This window comes from Pipra filicauda, unplaced genomic scaffold (assembly GCF_003945595.2).
Source record: "Pipra filicauda isolate LSUMZ 115617 unplaced genomic scaffold, ASM394559v2 scaffold235_size1210477_pilon, whole genome shotgun sequence".
In the NCBI taxonomy this organism is placed as follows: domain Eukaryota; kingdom Metazoa; phylum Chordata; class Aves; order Passeriformes; family Pipridae; genus Pipra; species Pipra filicauda.
In genome coordinates this window covers 107,346-125,670 of record NW_024104349.1, presented here as the reverse complement: position 1 = coordinate 125,670, position 18,325 = coordinate 107,346, and the positions used below count along the sequence as shown (strand labels likewise).

General features: G+C 50.9%; 1 protein-coding gene and 1 long non-coding RNA gene across 5 annotated transcripts in view; one reads left to right on the top strand and one right to left on the bottom strand.

Moving 5' to 3' along the window:
* The window catches only part of FERMT2 (fermitin family member 2), a 53,575-nt gene extending 47,047 nt beyond the window's left edge, over nucleotides 1-6,528 (top strand). For 2 of the 4 annotated variants that reach the window (XM_027724377.2, XM_027724375.2), the window contains 4 exons: nucleotides 1,833-1,853; nucleotides 2,354-2,478; nucleotides 2,783-2,924; nucleotides 5,148-6,528. In XM_027724377.2, the coding sequence (XP_027580178.1) occupies nucleotides 1,833-1,853; nucleotides 2,354-2,478; nucleotides 2,783-2,924; nucleotides 5,148-5,321 (462 nt within the window). In that variant the 3' untranslated portion in view covers nucleotides 5,322-6,528. The remainder of the gene's footprint in view (nucleotides 1-1,832; nucleotides 1,854-2,353; nucleotides 2,479-2,782; nucleotides 2,925-5,147) is intronic. The other 2 variants (XM_027724376.2, XM_027724374.2) reach the window with 1 other exon arrangement.
* LOC120323324 lies at nucleotides 3,424-13,008 on the bottom strand. The gene is made up of 3 exons (XR_005563655.1): nucleotides 12,843-13,008; nucleotides 5,061-5,239; nucleotides 3,424-3,601 (listed from the first exon to the last, which is right to left on the bottom strand). It is a non-coding gene; the product is annotated as an uncharacterized LOC120323324 (long non-coding RNA).
* Between the last annotated feature and the right edge of the window lie 5,317 nt (nucleotides 13,009-18,325).

Genomic DNA, 18,325 nt, shown 5'->3' with positions numbered 1-18,325 from the left:
GCTTGCAGTGCTTTATCCACACTTGGCTGAAATGCAGTTTGCATATTTTCTCTCTTTGCTTTTCCACTGCTTCCAAATGCCAGTCCTTGAAACATTGCTTCATTTTTGAGTTGCTGTGACTCGAGCTTGAACTCCACGCTCCATCCCATCCCTGCAGGACAGGGCTGAACTGTTCCACGCTGGAAATCAATGCCTGACTCTCTGAAAGACATTATATGTCAGAACAGCAGCAAAAAATAAGTAAAGCATTGCTCTGTGGCCTTCTGGTGACTTAAATCCTTCAGCCTCTGGCTGGATGCGATTTCTCCGAGCCCAGAAGAAGGCTGCAAGTCAGAGAAGCAGGAAAAATGTAACTTTTTATTGGCACAGCACGGTGATTTCCTGGCAGTGGAGTTATATTTTATATAGCCCTTATTATTCTTCTGAATAAGCCTTTATATCCACTTGGATGGAGGAGAGGCTGCATAAATATACTGTTTTAACATATATGTGATACTTTCTGGGTTTCCGGTAAAACGGAGGCACCTGGAAAAATATTAGCTTGAAAAACTTGCTTACTGTGCAGGTATCCTGGTTATAAAAATAAAATCCATGGGATCATGGGGATGGGCACGAGCCCTCGTCCTGATCCCAGCTGGAACAGCGGCCACGATGCCAATGCTGGTCCCTCATAGGCATCAGCTAAACGGCGGATTTAGGATTTTCCTCGTGGCCAGAGGCAAAGCTTGGAGCAGCAGAGGATGTTTGTTGGGAGGAATGAGGGATGGAGGCTGTGGGAATGCAAGGAATTTGACCGCAAGGGTCCCTCCGTGGCCCCAGTACAGGGAAAGAGGAGGAGGAGGAGGAGGAGAAGGAAAAGGAGGAGGTCGTGCAGCCCGCAAACAGTGCTGGAATGGGAATTGGCAGCGGGCCTTGCTGGAGGGTTTACTAGAAGCTCCTGGTCCTCTCCAGCCCCAAACTCACTTGGTGATGTTTGTCTCCATGTGCCCGTGCGGCAGCGTAGGATTGGCAGGCTGGGTCGGGAAGCACCGAATCCTAAATGCAAATAAACAAAAAACAACCCAAAATAAGCATTTTCACAGCTCTCAGGTGCCTTTCTGGGGTTTGGTGTCAGAGCCAGCAAGGGCAGACACATCCCTGGGAAGCCCAGCTGATGTTATCCTACATCTGCTTGTTCCCCTGGGCAGCATCCCCATCATTTCTCTGCATATCCCAAATAAAAGGAACTTTTGAGCTCATAGTGAGCTCTTGAGCTTCCTCTGTCAGTGAGCAGCCTGGAGTTTGTTCATCCATCAGCTTGTCCATAGAATCACAGAATCCCCTGAGTTGGAAGGGACCCACAAGGATCATCCAGTCCCTCTCCTGGCCCTGCACAGGACACCCCAACAATCCCACCCTGTCCCTGAGAGCGTTGTCCAAACCCTCCTTGAGCTCTGTCAGCCTTGGGGCCATGACCACTGCCCTGGGGATCCTGTTCATTGCCCCACCATCCTCTGGGGGAAGAACCTTTTCCTGAGATCCAACAAAAACCATCTCAGGACCAAAACCAATGCCAGGACCCAGCTGGGATCACACCAGTGCTCCAGCAGGGCCAGCACGAGCGGCAGATCTCTGCTCGCTTGTCCCTGCTCACATTCACTTTGGCTGCTTTTCCACCTAAGGAATTGTGCATGTGTTTTGGTTTGTTGTTTTTTTTTTTTTGGCTTGAACTTTGGTTTGCAGTTAATTTACACTTTTTCTTTGCTTTGTTGCCATATTTCTGATTGCTTTTTTTTCTTTCTGCCTCCTTTTCCTTTTTTTTTTTGTTTTCCATTTCGCCTTGCCATCTACAGCCAGGCTATGTAAGAGACTTGGTAAGTGACAGCAACAATAAAATTAAGATACGTTTAAAATAAAACTTAAAAAATAATCTAGAACCCCTCTGGTTTAGAGAGCAGCGGTGAAAACACTAACAAAACCTACACCCTCCCTGAGAAACCTGGGCCCTGCTTGGTTTTTTTTATAGTGGTCCCCAGTGACTTATGCTGCGAAACTGGAAACCCTACACCACAAATTTGCCTTGTTGTTGTTCGCTCGCATCCTGCGCCTTAAAATTCCCTGAGAGCCCGAGCGGCTCTTTTGCCTCCAGACAGCCCAGATCTATATTTGCTTTGATATGTCTGGAGATGGGAAGCTCCACGTTTAGCCGCCGTGGTCGCAGGCTCTGAGCAGTCGGGGCTGAAATAAGACCTTGGGGTAGAAATCGTTGATTATCCACGTTCGGATTCGTGGCGGCTCCCGAGCCATTCCCGTTCGCGTGAGGTGCCGCCGAGGTGCCCCCCTTCCCTAAATCCGGTGTGTTGGCCGCCCGCAGATCACGGCACGCATCCTGGAAGCCCACCAGAACGTGGCCCAGATGAGCCTCATCGAGGCCAAGATGCGGTTTATCCAAGCCTGGCAGTCGCTGCCGGAGTTCGGCATCACGCACTTCAACGCAAGGTCGGTGGGGCCGCTGGGCTGGGCAGGAGGAATTTTCCTTAATAAATGTGTGGGGTGTGTTAAAAATCACCGAATCATCATGGAAGGGGTTGGGTTGGAAGGGACCTTGCAGATCATCTCGTTCCAACCCCCTGCCACGGGCAGGGACACCCTTGTGCTCATCCTCAGCTGGGGAAGTTGCGCTGGAACTGAAATTAAAAGCATTGATGGCATCGACTTATATGAATTATTTTACAAGTTAACTCAGCCGCTGAATTTGCGTTTATCACAGGCTCAGTTTTATTAATCCCTCACCCTGTCACAGGTTCCAGGGTGGGAAGAAGGATGAGCTGATCGGCATCGCCTACAACCGGCTGATCCGGATGGACGCCAGCACGGGAGACGCCGTCAAGACCTGGCGCTTCAGCAACATGAAGCAGTGGAACGTGAACTGGGAGATCAAAATGGTGAGATGGCGTTTTACAACCTGTCCTCTTCCCTGGCTCCTGTCCCTGAGACAGGCGCCACTCCTAGGATCATGGAATCCCAGAATAGTTTGGGTTGGAAGGGATCTGGAAAGGATCTCAAAATGGTTTGGGATCTTGTAGTTCCACCTGCCGTGGGCAGGGACACCTTCCACTAGCCCAGGTTGCTCCAAGCCCCATCCAACCTGTCCATCAACACTTCCAAGGATCCAGGGGCTGCCACAGCTTCTCTGGGCAACCTGAGAAGTCAGGAATTTCTTCCCAATATCCCATCTAACCCTGCCCTCTGTCAGTGGGAAGCCATTCCCCCTTGTCCTGTCACTTCATGCTCATGTCCAAAGTCCCTCTCCAGCTCTCTTGGAGCTCTTTTAAGTACTGGAAGGGGCTCTCAGGTCTCCCTGGAGCCTTCTCTTCTCCAGGCTGAACACCCCCAGCTCTCCCAGCCTGTCTCCAGAGCAGAGGGGCTCCAGCCCTCGGAACATCTCCATGACCTCCTCTGGACTTGCTCCAGCAGCTCCATGTCTTTCTTGAGCTGGACACATTGCTCCAGGTGTGGATGTTACTATATTGATGTAATACAGTTTTTCCTCCCTCCTCTTCCACCCTCCTTGGAGATCAAGCAGAGCTTGTCCCAGCTGCTGGTGGAGTAGAGTGTGACCCTTAAAATAAAGAAAAAAACCATGAATCTTTCTCTACTGCAGCCAGGAATAATTTTCACTGGTCTCTGAACACCCATTCCAAGGCAGTTAAGTAAAATCAAACCTCAGCATTGATGCTTAGGCTTCATCCTAACCAGTAACATAAATATACAGGGCCTTATCCATACCCAAGTTCCTTTTATGTGCTGTACAGCTCAGGCTTTCATTTAAGTAAGTAGTGAAAAGAAAGAGTAGACACTTCCCCAGGCTCTGAGATGGGCTTTTCCCTCACTGTTACGTTTGGATGAACAAATTTTTGGTCTCCTTTTTGGCAGCACACCTAATTAAAATTGCCAGGGATACATGAGGGCTGTTGTCCTGCGGTTTGTGGCTCGTTAAGAGTTGTTGGAAAAATTATTCAGCTTCCCTCTGCCTCAGAGTCATTGTTTTGACCCAGTTGCAAGCCCCAATATCCCAATTATTCAGCTTGGATACTCTGCTGGGAATCCCCCTCCCTCCCACAGAGCTGTCAGTGATGGGGGGACAAAAAGAGAAGGAGCATCAATAAATGGTTGGTCTGTTCAGTGCCTCCAAAACGAGCTCCCCCAGCCCCCATAAAGTATTTCTCAGGCAAAAATTCAACTTAGAAAACCAGGGAAAACTGGAAAGAAAGCCCAGACTTCAATGGGTCTGTGCCTGGTCTCTGTTTCTCTGGAAGTAAAGAAAATCTGGCCACGTGCCCACCACGGAGAGGTGGAAACATGCTGGGGGATTGTTTCTGAGTCATGGGGGAATAGAAGGTGTAATGGTAATTTAAATAAATAAATGAAGAGGCAAATAAATAGAAAATTAATACAAATAATAAAAAAGGCAATAAAAGGTATTTCTGTATCTAAATATTTGACTAACAGTCATCATAGAGTTAGTTATAGGATGTGTAAAGGTGGAAGGAACCCATAATGATCGTTGAGGCCAAATCGTCATTTATAGAATCACAGAATTATGGAATGGTTTGGGTTGGAAGGAGCTTAAAGATCATGCAGTTCCACCCCCTGCCATGGGCAGGGACACCTTCCACTAGCCCAGGTTGCTCCAAGCACCATCCAACCTGGCCTGAAACACTTCCAGGGATCCAGGGACAGCCACAGCTTTTCTGGGCAACCTGTGCCAGGGCCTCCCCACCCTCCCAGCCAAAAACTTCTTCCCGATATCCCATCTAACCCTGCCCTCTGGCAATGGGAAGCCATTCCCCCCTTGTCCTTACACTCTAAGCCCTTGTCCCCAGTCCCTCTCCAGCTCTCCTGGAGCCCCTTTAGGGCTCTCAGGTCTCCCTGGAGCCTTCCCTTCTCCAGGTGAACCCCCCCAGCTCTCCCAGCCTGGCTCCAGAGCAGAGGGGCTCCAGGAGCTTCTCTGTGGCCTCCTCTGGACCCACTCCAGCATTGACATCGCTGGATTTTACTTAGGCATTGGGAAAAAGCACCTGAGTAGACAGAAAAATCAGGGAGAAAGGAGGCAGCAGTTCCCTTGGGAAGGCCGGGGGGGCTGACGCTGTGCTCTCGCGCTCCAGGTGACGGTGGAGTTCGCGGACGACGTCCGGGTGTCCTTCATCTGCACGGAGGTGGATTGCAAAGTGGTGCACGAGTTCATCGGCGGGTACATCTTCTTGTCCACACGGGCCAAGGACCAGAACGAGAGCTTAGACGAAGAGATGTTCTACAAACTGACCAGTGGCTGGGTGTGAGCCCCGCCCGCCCCGCACCCGGAGGAAAACCCCCATGGCCATATTAATTAATATTTAACTTTCCAAAGCTGTTCTTCTTTGAGATAATGCTGCTTAATAAAGTAAGCTTGAAATGTATCTTTTTTTTTTTTTTCTTTTTATCATTGGAAATTTTTTTTTTTTTTTTTTTTTTTTTTGCATTACCAGACCAGTTAATCTGTGTGCACTAATGAGCACTTCTGTTAATTCGCTATAACAAGACCATGTCTGGGTCGTGGATCCAGATTTCGGTGGGCAGATCAGGATAAGGTTTAACTGACTTAAAACAGCCAATTTTGGAAGAGAACTCTAAGCCATCTTCTTGTAAAGCCATCCAGGGGCTTAACCTATATGAAGTCTATTTTTCATGTTTAATGCATGAGTGTTTTATTTCCTTTTTTTTTTTTTTTTTTTTTTTTTATTCTGTACATTTGTCCTTTTTGGAAGTTTTTAATTCCTAAACAGAGCTGCCATCTCTCCTCTCACACTACACACACCAGGACTGCGACAGGTGCCTGATGTGACTTTTGTGTGGCCTTGAAGATGATCTTCTGTTAGTCTGTTATAGCTTGGTTTTGTTTGTTTAACTTGCCTTTTGATAATCATTTATATTGTCCTTTTTTTTTTTTTAATTTTATTTGTACACCATATTGTATTATGACACTTTTAGTATTCACCAGCATAGTCACTGTTCTGCCTCTGATATGCAAAGTTTTTCATTACGATATGAAGTAAAAGGTCTATGAAGTAAAGGTTTTGTGTAACTAATGTAAAAAACACAAATTTTATAAAATTGTACAGTTTTGTTAACTAGTCTCACAAGCCAGCTAGAATATTGCATAGATCCTGTGTATCAGCAGTACCTATAGGATGTCTGGAAGGGGTATGGGGAGAAACCAAGGAATAAAAAAAAAAAACAAAAAAAACCAAAAAAAAAACCCAAAAAATAGAATTTCAGTTAATTTTTACCTTAAGTTAAAGGGGATTTCAGAGCTGTGCCACAACACCCTCAATAACTGATAACCTGGGGCCAGGTTCATTAAGCCATTCCCAAAATAATGCCAATGAGGAGAATCCCGTCCCCCACCCAATGCCGAGGAGTAACCAGTGTTGTGTTCGAGTACTCTGTGGTTTCAAGACTATGTAAAAATGCATTTTATTTTAAATAAAAGTCAAATCTTTTATTTAATATTTGGCTGCCACTCCTGGTTTTTGTGGTTTAACTGAGCTGTGGAAGCACCATAAGTAACTCCCATAGGATAGATCCATCCTGTGCCAGCCCTGTGCTCCCTCACACTGCTCTATCCTGAGCTTGCCGAAACAAATGCCACCAAAAAGCAGAAGAAGTCACAGAGTCACAGAATATGCTGAGTTGGAAGGGACCAACAAGTCGTAGAATTATGGAATGGTTTGAGGTGGAAGGGATCTTAAAGATCATCTTGTTCTAACCCCTGCCATGGGCAGGGACACCTTTCACTATCCCAGGTTTCTCCAAGCCCTGTCCAACCTGGCCTTGAACACTTCCAGGGGCAGCCACAGCTTCTCTGGGAAACCTGTGCCAGGGCCTCACCACCCTCACAGTCAGGAATTTCTTCACAGTATCCCATCTACCCCTGCCCTCTGGCAGTGGGAAACCATTCCCTCTCGTCCTATCCCTCCAGGCCCTTGTCCAAAGTCCCTCTCCAGATCTCTTGGAGCCCACTTTAGGTCTCCTTTAGATCCCAAGCCCTGGCCAGGCAGGCAGTGAGGAAGCAGCCCAAGGATGCAGGGAATCACAGGATCTAGGCCAAGCCCACTATTAAACAATGTCCCCAAGTGCCACATCTACACATCTTTTATATCCCTCCAGGGCTGGTGACTCCACCACTGCCCTGGGCAGCTGTGCCGGTGCCTGACCACCCTTTCCATGAGGGAATTTTACCCAATACCCAACCTAAACCTCCCCTGGCACAAATGATGCATTCCTCCATTTCTGCACCGATGCTCTGAGTTTCACACCAGGAAAGGCTGCACCCTTGCTCCATAAAATCCAAGGGGAGGGGTGGCCCGATGATGCCGGGCGATTCCTCCCACTCCCTGTTCCCGCCGCAAGTGGGACCGCAGCCGGGGCGGAGGTGTGCTCAGGATGTGCCAGGGATGCTCCCAATCCTGCCCCACACCCGAGGGCTTGTTCTTCTGGGTGCTGGCAAGTCCAGGCAGCCCCAAGAGGCACACGAATGGAGGGGTGGCGTGCGCACTCCTGGCAGGCAGCGCCAGGATTTCGGCTGGATGATTTTGGGAGCGGGTGAGGCACGGCAATAACTCTGGAATAGCTCCAGAGCTGGGTGTGTGATGGGGATGGCTCGCTGAAAAATATTTACCTCCCATTTCCCAGCCTGGGGTTATGTTGGATGGGGAGGTGTAATGTGGATAGGAAAGATGGAGGGAGAAGGTGGACCAAGTCCCCTCGGTCCATCCACCCCACAGGGCTCCGTTGCGCTGCTCCAGGGCCTGAATTTGCAGCTGGGGGAGGTGATAAAGCAGGAAACGCTGAGGAGAAAAGCAGAGGAGGTCGGGAAGGGGCATGGGAAGGCAGAGGCTGCTGTCGGCTGCAGCCCTTCCCTGCATGGCCCCCCGAGGACGGGAGCTGGGAGAAGCCGGGTGGGAAGCACTGCGGGCGCTTGCAGGAGGCTGGGAAGCAGGGAGAGGGTCTCAGGGGGTTCGAGGTGATCTTTCCTTTCTCCTCAGACGAAAAGATGCAAGTGAAAATGAGCTGTTGCAGCGTAGGGGGATTAAAAAAAAAATAATGTGGTTTTCCTAAAATCTGGAGAAACACCAGATAAAATACAGCACGGATGGGAATGACCACACACAGAGGATGGACATGGGAGTGAGGAGGAAGCACAAGGAGCACATTGGAAAATGGATCAAAGGAGGGAGGTGGTAAGAGCTGGAGCCCGTGGGAAGGGATGGATGATCCACCTCAGGGACAGGCAGCGAGGACAGGGGGGATTATGGTCATTTGTTCCATGCTCCTTATCCAAAGGAAAACCAGGATGTGGTGGGCGCAGAGGGTTTCCAGTGACATGCTGGGGAGAGATGTCACAGACCAGGTGGTTTTGGGGGTGTTTGGGCATTAAACCCAAAAGCAGACGATGAGGAAGGTCTTGGCAAGCCAAGGCACTGCAAATCCCAGTTCCCACAGCTCCAGCGCCGGAGGGAGACACGGAGGTTTATTCTGCTGACGCAGCAAAATCTGGCCGTGGTTGTCCCTTCTGGAGTAAACCAAACTAAAACCAAAACCAAACCCGGGGAGAAACCAGCCCGTGGGTGTCCACAGCCCCCAGGAGTGACTCAGCCTCGGGGAGGAAGAGCTGTGACCGTCTGGCATCCACAGCCGTGCTAGGAAAAAAAGGAACTATTTCCAACTATTTTGATAAGCACATGATGGGGAGGGAGGTTCAGAGCCAACAGGGCTGCTCAACCCCCAGTTTAACCAAAGTAAGTGGCAGGGATGCCTGAAAATGGGACAACTCCAGCTCTCCAGCAAGCAGCAAGGCCAGGGGGATGATGTTCCTCACTCGCTGACCCCGTTCCTGGCCCTTGAGGGCGGAAAAGGAAAAAATAAATCACTTTTTGTCAAGGTACTGATGCAAACCGGCTGCCAGGGTGAAAACCCACCTCTCTGAATGCAGGCAGGGGATTTGGATGCCTGTGTGAGCCCGGCATGGGCTGGGGGGTCGGCTGGGATTCCTATGGAGTTTTAAGCCCCAAGTAACTTAATACCGTGCAGATGGGCAAGGCCTGGAGCGGGTTTAAAGTGGGATCAGTGGAGTTTTGAATGGGGGAGAGGTTTGCAGACCCATGGAGCTTTTAAAAACAAAGCAAACAAGAAATACGTCCGAAACAGGGCTGTCCCCTGCAGCAAGCAGGGGGTGAGAGTCAGGTATGAGGACATCCCGCTGACAGGAGTTGATGGAAAAGGATCATTTGGGGAAGCTGTTGGTTTGGGGAGGCAATAAACCTCCATCCCTGGAAGTGTTCAAGGCCAGGTTGGACAGGGTATGGAGCAACCTGGTCTAGTGGAAGGTGTCCCTGCCCATGGCAGGGGGGTGGAATGAGATGAGCTTTAAGGTCCCTTCCAACCCGATCCATTCCATGATTCAGTGATTCTGTGATAACACAAACTGACCCCAAACCACTCCAGAAGGGTTATTGCCTACAACCAGGACAAGTGGGTTTCCAAAAGCCTTCCCGTTCCTCCCGCTGTGGGATGGCCACCCCAGGCACTGGGGCTTTCCTGTGGTGGGCAGGGGCTGTAGAAAGCTCCTTAAATTAATCCGTAGTAAAACCAAGCTGGATGAGTCACTTAAGTGTCTCAGGAAGCACGTTGGAGTCTCTCCAGCCTTCAGGCCAGGAAGGGGCTCCTGGGTGGCCGGCACCAGCTCCCTGTGGGGCTGGCTGTGTGCAAAGGCACAGTCTCCCAAATTCCTGGTTCACACCACGAGGGAATGCGAGAGCTTTGTCTGACCTTGTCCTGCCTTGTCCAACCCAGGGCTGGGATCAGCAGCATCGTTCACCCTGCCCTGCCCCAGGAGAGGGACCCTCTGAGGGCACTCAGGACCACCAGGCATTTACCTGGCATTGACTGGGGATGCAGGGAAGCCAGACCTGGTGTCGGCACATCCAGCCAGGATGCAGCCCAGAGGCAGAACCACGCACGGATGTGAGTTGCCTGCTTCAATCTGGCTGCACTTCCCAGGTGTATTAACCCTCATTTCCAATGCAGGAAGGGATGGTGAAGATCCAAAGCCCTCAGTGACAGCACCAGGAACAGTTTAATTGGTCTAATTAAATTCTGACTGATCAGTGACTTCGCTCAAAACCTTTCTGGAAACCAGCGGAGGGGTTTATTTGTTTGCTTTCAGTCTCACAACAGCCCTGTGTGCTTTTATTTGTGGCACCGAGGCACTAAAGAGATAAAAGATCCATAAATATCTGCTGGATGTTATAGATTTTTTAAAAAAATTAAGTTCCTCCCTGCTTGCAGCTCCTTCCCGTAAGCACCAGTGCAATGCAGCTTCCATCGGCATCCCAGCCTTCCCTTTGAAATCCCCTGCATCCTTCCAGCTGTTCCACATATTTCAGGCTTGAGTGGCCCCCCAGAAACTGCTCCTTTGGTTTCCTTTAAGCTCTCCCTGTCTGGTTTTTGTAACTCCAGAACGCAAACGGGGACTTTTCCCAGGCTGCAGGGCTGTGATACCCTCGGGATGCAAACCTGGACCTCCCTCCCGCGGGGAGCTGGAAACAGCCGGTGGGCTGGGGAGGGAGAGGGTGGGAAACACCAGTTTAAGGAGAATTTAAAAACCCAACATGCCAAATTCATCCCAAAAAAGCTGCCAGGGAGCTCAAGGCTTTGATCAGCATTTGATCTGACCCGTGGAAGAGGCTGCGGAGCTGCACTTCAGGAGTTTTCCTTTTTTTAGCCTGACACAGGAGCAGCAAAATATTTTCCTAAATCCCCAGTGGCTTGGAAAGGCCAATCCTATATTTCACAGTGGCTCAAATACGAAGGAACCTGTCAGACACTTAAATAATTCAGGAATTTTTCCCTTTGATCCCTAGTTGAGACAAAGACCTGGTAACAGAGCTCCCATGTGCTGTCGGCTCCTGGTGAAGTTGCAGATTCCCAGCTGGTGGGAAGCCTCTGGTTGGAGGAATCCCACTCCCCCTCCTCTTGAGAATGCAGCAGTTTGAGCAAATAAAGCATTTGCTCTGGGTTTTATTTTTGGCTTGTGGTCAACAGCTGGTCAGTCCCTAATGAGCGAGCTGGGCTTTGATTTCCTGCCTGGAAAAGGGGGTGAGAAGTGGGAGAGGATCTGGGTTAGAAATCTGACTCACATCAGTGATCCCGGCTGGGAGCTGCTACCATTAATCCTTTGCCTGGGGACATGTTCCAGAGGGAGGTACTGGATCTGCTCAGGGACAAGGATGAGGGAACACAGGGGAGTTTCAGGGGTTCCCAGAGAAAGTGAATCTCCCTCATCCCAGGCTGTCCAAGGAAAGGCACCATATCCCACAGCACTGCCCTCCAAACTGGGCTCATGGGATGGGATGACAGTGGCTCTGGTGTTCCTTGTGTGTAATTCCTTAATCATTTATAGAATCCCAGGACAGTTTGGGTTGGAAGGGAGCTCAAAGTTCATCCAGTCCCACCCCCTGCCATGGGCAGGGACACCTTCCACCAGACCATGTTACTCCAAGCCCCATCCAACCTGGCCTTGGACAATTCTAGGGATGGGGCAGCCACAGCTTCTCTGGGCAACCTGTGCCAGGACCTCACCACCCTCATAGGGAAGAATTCCTTCCCAGTATCCCTCTAAACCTGCCCTCTTTTCCACATCTTCTGTCCTTTCAGAGCACCTGGGCCCTCTTGAGTTCCCCACAGTGGGAGAGGAGATGCTGAATAAGCCCATCTAATTCCTGCTCACCCAGAAGGCAGGGATGGACAGACCTCATCTGGGACACTCTGCAAAATCATGTTCCTGATTTCCCTGACGGCTCTCAGCAGATTCAGACAGGAGGGCAAAGACCTGCTGTTCTCCAGCAGTGACCCTGAGGAAAGTTCTGTGTGTTCTGCTTTTGCCCTGACAAAGAGGGCAAGGAAAGCTCTTGGGAATGGCAAACCTGGGAATAACCCTGCCTGTCCTTCCAGAGGGACAGAGCTGCCCCAAGGCCACCTCCAGCCCCCATCCATGCTGTGTCCCATCACGAGGGACCACATCTGATTCACATCATCTCACAGCTGAAAATCCCATGTCAGGCACTTCCAAGGAAATGGCCTTACATCCGGGGGACTCTCCTGGAGCTCGGGGTGAGCTGCAGGGTCCAGATGATGGCTCTGGGCAGCTGCTTTATCTCCTGAATGTTCTTCCTCTTCCCATAAACAGGAGGAGTGGATGGGAACGTGTCTGAGATGGATTGGGAAACAAAAGAGGGGGAGGAAGAGGGGTGTTAAATCTTCAAAAGCACTGGAGTGCCGGATCCTGGAAGAGAACTGAAGTGAGAACAGGGAATGTCACTGGTGAGGGAACGAGATGAGCACCAGGGAAAGCACCAGGTGAGAGCTTAGAACATTCTCCAGGGCAGAGCCCAGCCCCAACTACTCCCCCAGCACCCACAGCCAAACCCTGCATTGTCCCAGACATCCACACAGCCTGGGAATGAGAACATCTGGAACCTACGCTTCAGGAATTGTCCTTCAAGCCCTCTGTGACCAAGGCAATCCCCACCCCTTAATGACACCGTTAATTAAGCAGAGTTCAGAAATAGCCCTGCAGGATTTCCTGCCTTCCCTCCCCTCCAACTACAGCACAAGGTAAGGGGAAGGAGGAGAAGCTCATAAAGCAGAATTAAGGGAAGATGCTCCGTGGAGCCCAAGGTACATCCCTGATTAATTCTTTTCCTTTCATTTTGAGTGATTCCTGCCTTCCCCTGCCCAGGCACACCCAAAGCACAGCTCACCTTTCCCATCCCAGGCGTGTAAGCTCTCCAAGATACACCGGGCTTCATTAAATTCAGGTCACTAAATTCCCAGGAAGAGCCCAGGCAAGGGGGATGCGGGCAGTGGCAGGAATCTCATTGTCTGCCCGGGTGCAGGAGCAGATCCAGACACGGAACAAGCTGAAATCTGATGTGTAATAACTCCACCTAGAGGGAAAAGGGATGGTCGGGAGAGAGGGACACGGCCGAGCATGTTCCCAATTGCCTGTCTGGCACCGAGGGGGAATCATGGGCTGGACACAGGGATGGTCACTGAGACAACCATAGAATTATGGAATCCCAGAATGGTTTGGGTTAAAGGGACCTTAAAGACCATCTCATTCCACCTCCCTGCCCCATCCAACCTGGCCTGGAACACTTCCAGGGATGGGGCAGCCACAGCTTCTCTGGGCAACCTGTGCCAGGGCCTCCCCACCCTCACAGCCAAGAATTTCTTCCCAATAGCCCATCTAAATCTGCCCCCTGTCAGTTTAAACCCTCAGTCCATGGGTGTATCCGCCATCATCAGTTCCCAGTGAGCCCAAAGCTAGCTTGGATCTGAAAGCCCATCCCCAGGTCCCTTTCCATCCCCAGGACCAACCTCCACTCACTGGTCTCACATAGGAGACTTGTGGCCATTCCAGAGGCCTTGGCAACTCTCCAAGTCCTTCACTCAGGGCATTTTCCTCCATGCTGGCACCTGGAGTTTCACCCCTCCTCGGCACTTCCGAGGGCATGGACATCTCCATGGATGGGTCACATAGCTCAGAAACCAGAGGGGGGAAATCAGAGCAAACATGCACGGTCACGGTCCCCTCCCAGAGCTCTGACACACCCAGAGTTAAAATATCCCCCAAATCCAAGTGTTTGCTCTCCACAACCACCTGCTCTGCCTTCATTTCCGTTTTTTTTTTTCTGTAGCAGATCCATCTGCAGTTGGGTCAGAGGTAATAAAAGCTGGGAAGTGCCTCCTGTCTCATCCAGATCCTCTGCCCATCTCCGGGCAGAACCAGCTCCATCAGAGCTGGGGTAGGTTGGACACTGTTTCCCCACTACGTGCAATGGGAGGGGGGTTCCTTCGGAGGGAAATTTGGGATCGTTCTCCCTGCTCATGGCTTCATCAGCACTAAGGGATCAGGGATGGAGCCCTTCCCGCTGCTCATCCCACCAAGGTGGCAATTTTGTCCTCAGGTTTCAGCTGATCTGATGATGCAGGACGGGCCCCACGGCTGCAGAGAGCCCAGTTTTGTCCCTGACATGTATCCCCCAGCAGCCATGGAGGGAGAGGATGAGAGATCAAGGCTGTGTTTCCTTTGGGGAAGCTTCAATCCTGAATTTAGTGGAGTTCATAGAAATACAAGCTTTGGGAAAGACAGGAAGATGCTCCTTAAGTGTCCCACTGATGGGATGTTGGGTGACAGTGTGTCTGCGGAGACAGTCACCAGACAAATGTCACCTTGGTGGAAGGGAAACAGATAAAACCTACTATTTAATCCATCCAGAAAAATGGCTTGTGGAACCCACAGTGTGCTCATTTTGTACGGAAAGATCTGTCACTGGGAGTGCTCTGCCTGTGGCTGGTGAGAAAATATCCTTTTACCTGCAGGGATCCCAAACCTCTGGAGTCACCTGCAGTGCATATACCTCTGTATTTGCAGCACTTTGGGATCAGAAGCACCATTTGGGCTTCATCCCCCATAAATCAGCCAGATTCGTGATCTGATCTCAGCACCAACTTTCTGGGACGAGTTGATGCTATCTCACTTCCCATAAAACACGTGCAAAGGAGGGTGACAGCCATAAATAAGTTTGGAGCTGGTTTTGTGTATTTTTCAAGCTCTGACTTGGACTCTAGGCCAGGATATTTGAGCACTAATGAGGCGAGATGTTGTCAGCCTCAGGCAGGGATTTTCTCCATGAAAAAAAAAAAAGAAGTGGGTTTGGGAAATGAAGAGGAAAGATAAGAAACCCTGAAGACACTGAACACTTCCAGCCTCCATGGATGGCAGGCTGGGGCTGTAACACACCTGTGGTTCCCAACACTTCCCCTGCAGTTAAACTACATTTGGCTGCTTGGATAATGATGGGATAATTACTTCCAGCGAGGCAGACACAGTCCAGATGCACTTCTCCTTCCATAACTGCTCTAACACCATCCTAAGCCCCAAGGAAATGCCATTTCCCAGGTCCCAGGGGGCCAGCTGGGTGGCAGCAGAGCTTTGCCAGGTTTCCTCTTGACTTTATTTTATCCATCTGCAGGAAACGCTTGGGGACACACAGCAGCATCTTTCTTTCCAGGGGATAAACAGGAGTTGGGTCCTCTTCAAAATCCAGGTGCTTGGAGCTGGTTTGTGCAGCTCTTCGCACATTTCCACCCCCCAGGATTTATTGGTGGTTGGATACAGCCCTGTTTAGGAGAGGTTAAAAAGAACCAAAGAGTCTGCTCCCTGGGTATTCCAAGCCCTAAGCATGTTTCCAAAACAGAATGTAAACAGTTTTATTGTGGCAGGGATTTATTCGTTCTTCCTGCCTGGTGTCATGGAGCCGAAGGAAAGGAGAGCACTTTTTCCCCCCTCATAAATAGCAGGGTGTGTTCGGGCTCAGACATTTACATCAAGCAAGTGCATGGCTCCTTTCCCATCCTTCTGACTGTCCTGCTGTCAGGAATTTTCAATTTCCCTGCTTTGTGACCGCCCTGTTCCAGCGCTGGCAAATTCGGAGCAGCCAGAAGATATCACTTGGCTGGAGGGGTTTTTTTTCCCTCTGCAACAGAATATGCCGCAGTGGAATTGTCGGAGAGGACACGTGGAAGTGTGGAAACCAGTGGAAATGTGTTAATTCAACTTTCCCCTTGGTCTTCAGCAACCAAAGCCTGGCCTCGGAGGTATCGGGAGGATTTCTCTGTTGGCTGCTGTGGATCCTCCCTGGCCCTGGTAAGAACCACAGGATATCCTGAGTTGGAAGGGACCCACAAGGATCATCCAGTCCAACTCCTGGCCCTGCACGAGCACCCCAACAATCCCACCCTGTCCCTGAGAGCGTTGTCCAAACCCTCCTTGAGCTCTGGCAGCCTTGGGGCAGGCTCCCCACTGCCCTGGGGAGCCTGTTCAGTGCCCAACCACCCTCTGGGGGAAGAACCTTTTCCCAATACCCAAAGTAACCCTCCCCTGACACAGCTCCAAACATTCCCTCAGGTTCTGTCACTGGTCACCAGACAGAAGCAAAGCACATTTCAAGTGTTGACTCAGCAAAGTGGCTGATTCCTGATCCAGCTTTTCCATGCTGGACAAACTAATCAATATAATTGTCCCGTTGAAGCAAGTCCAGAGGAGGCCACCAAGGTGATCAGAGGGATGGAGCACCTCTGCTATGAGGAAAGGCTGAGAGAACTGAGATTGTTCAGCCTGGAAAAGAGAAGGCTCTGGGGTGACCTAATCGTGGCTTTCCAGTACCTGAAGGGAGCCACGAGAAAGATGGAGAGGGACTATTTACAAGGGCCTGGAACGACAGGATCCAGATCATTTCCCCACTCTGGTTTAGACTCTTGGTGCCACAAAATCCACAGGCAGAAAGGTTTGTCAGCACCTGTGGTGGTAAATAGGACAGCACTGGTCTCCAGGACCGACAAACTCAGCCCTGCTGGGGCAGGACAAAAGGTTTAACCGGAAAAAAAAAAGGATTTTTTCATCATTTTTCAATATCCCAACTGCAGCACAGGAGCTCTGGAGGTCGGGAGCTGAGATACACACACAGAGGATTGTGCTGCTCAGCTGTTAAATCCCATGGGCCAGATGGACCCTCTGGGTCAGGATGTCCCTACACAGCAGGTCGTTGGAAATTGGGAGGATGCACCTGGACGAGGCTCATCCAAAAGTCACCGTATTCCCAGTGCAGGTCCAGGACCTCTGCCCTGAACCTCACTGGGGAGAGCTGGGCTGACCCCGTGTGGTCGTGGCCTTGTTATGGCACGATTTTGGTTTTAAAAAGCCTCGACTTTCCCCAGTGACTTAGGCAAAATGTAAAATCTACCTCACGTCCATAAAATCTTTCCAACGAGGAACAGGCACCATGGAGGCAGTTCAGATAAACCTCTGTCATTTTTCATGCAGGGGAAATGTGTCCACACTCCCAATTTCCCTGTCCAACAAGCCAAAGCAGTGCAACATAATGTTCATTTTTATCGTGGATGGGACACTCCCGGTCCTCTTAATCCCTCAAAACAAAGGAAATAAACAGAGAAGGGATAGAAGGGGAAACTCATACCCAGTTTGTGCCTTTCCCTTGCAATGAAAGGTTAAATGTTGCAGTGACTCCCTTGGCTCCAGCCTGGGAGCTTCGCCCCCAGATTTTGGGTGTGCCTGAACCCAGGGAGGTTGGGGTGTGTGTCATCTGGTCACTCCGGGCCTGAAGAAGTCAAAAATAAGGAATGTTGATTGTTTCCACGGTTACAGAGTGATTCATTCAGAGGGTAAAATAACGAGGGAGACACATGGAAAATGAAAATCATGTCCCAGAAGCATTTTGTGTAATTATTGTGCTCACCAGTTCTGCTCAAAGCTACATGTGTGCCCTGACCTCAACTATTCGTAAAAGTCTCTTGAGACGATCTTGAAGTTGGGGTTTTTTATTGAAAATGAAGAAAAACCCTCACTCTCAACGCTGGCGGCTGAACAAGGCCCTTCCCAGCACGTCTTGTCCAAGGGGAAAATGCAGCCTCCAAAAACAATCCTCCAGAGATGAAAATTATCCAAGCAAGGGCCTGGAGTGACAGGACAAGGGGGATGGCTTCCCACTGACAGAGGGCAGGGGTAGATGGGATATTGGCAAGGAATTCCTGACTGTGAGGGTGGTGAGGCCCTGGCACAGGTTGCCCAGGGAAACTGTGGCTGCCCCTGGATCCCTGGAAGTGTTCCAGGCCAGGTTGGACAGGGCTTGGAGTAACCTGGTCTAGTGGAAGGTGTCCCTGCCCATGGCAGGGGGTTGAACGAGATGATCTTTAAAGTCCCTTCCAACCCAAACCCTCCTGTCAATCTACGACTCCAAGCCCTCCCAGGGCAAACGCCCCGGCCTTTGTACCCGTGAGGTGGGGTGAGGAGGGGAGCTGAGGTCTTGGCAGCCTTGCTGCCCTCGCCCGCTGAACCCAGGGGAGTATCTGTGAGGGTGAGAAGACTTTTGAGGCCGGGGGGGGGGCGGCACGCAACTCCGCGAACCCTCCGCCGCCATCTTGGCCCGGCGCTGAGGGCAGCATGCGCCGGTGGAGGGGCGTGGCCTCCCCGAGGGCGAGGGCGTGGCCACAGAGCGCGCGCGGGGCAGTGGGGGCGGGGTTTTTGCCGAAAGGTCGCGCGGCCGGCGAGGCGCCGGGGTGGGGGAGTGGAGGGCGTGGCTGGCGGGCGGTGATTGGCCCGCGATACCGCCGGGCTCGGCCACGATTGGCTGCGCGCGCGAGTGGGCGGGCGCGCGCGCGC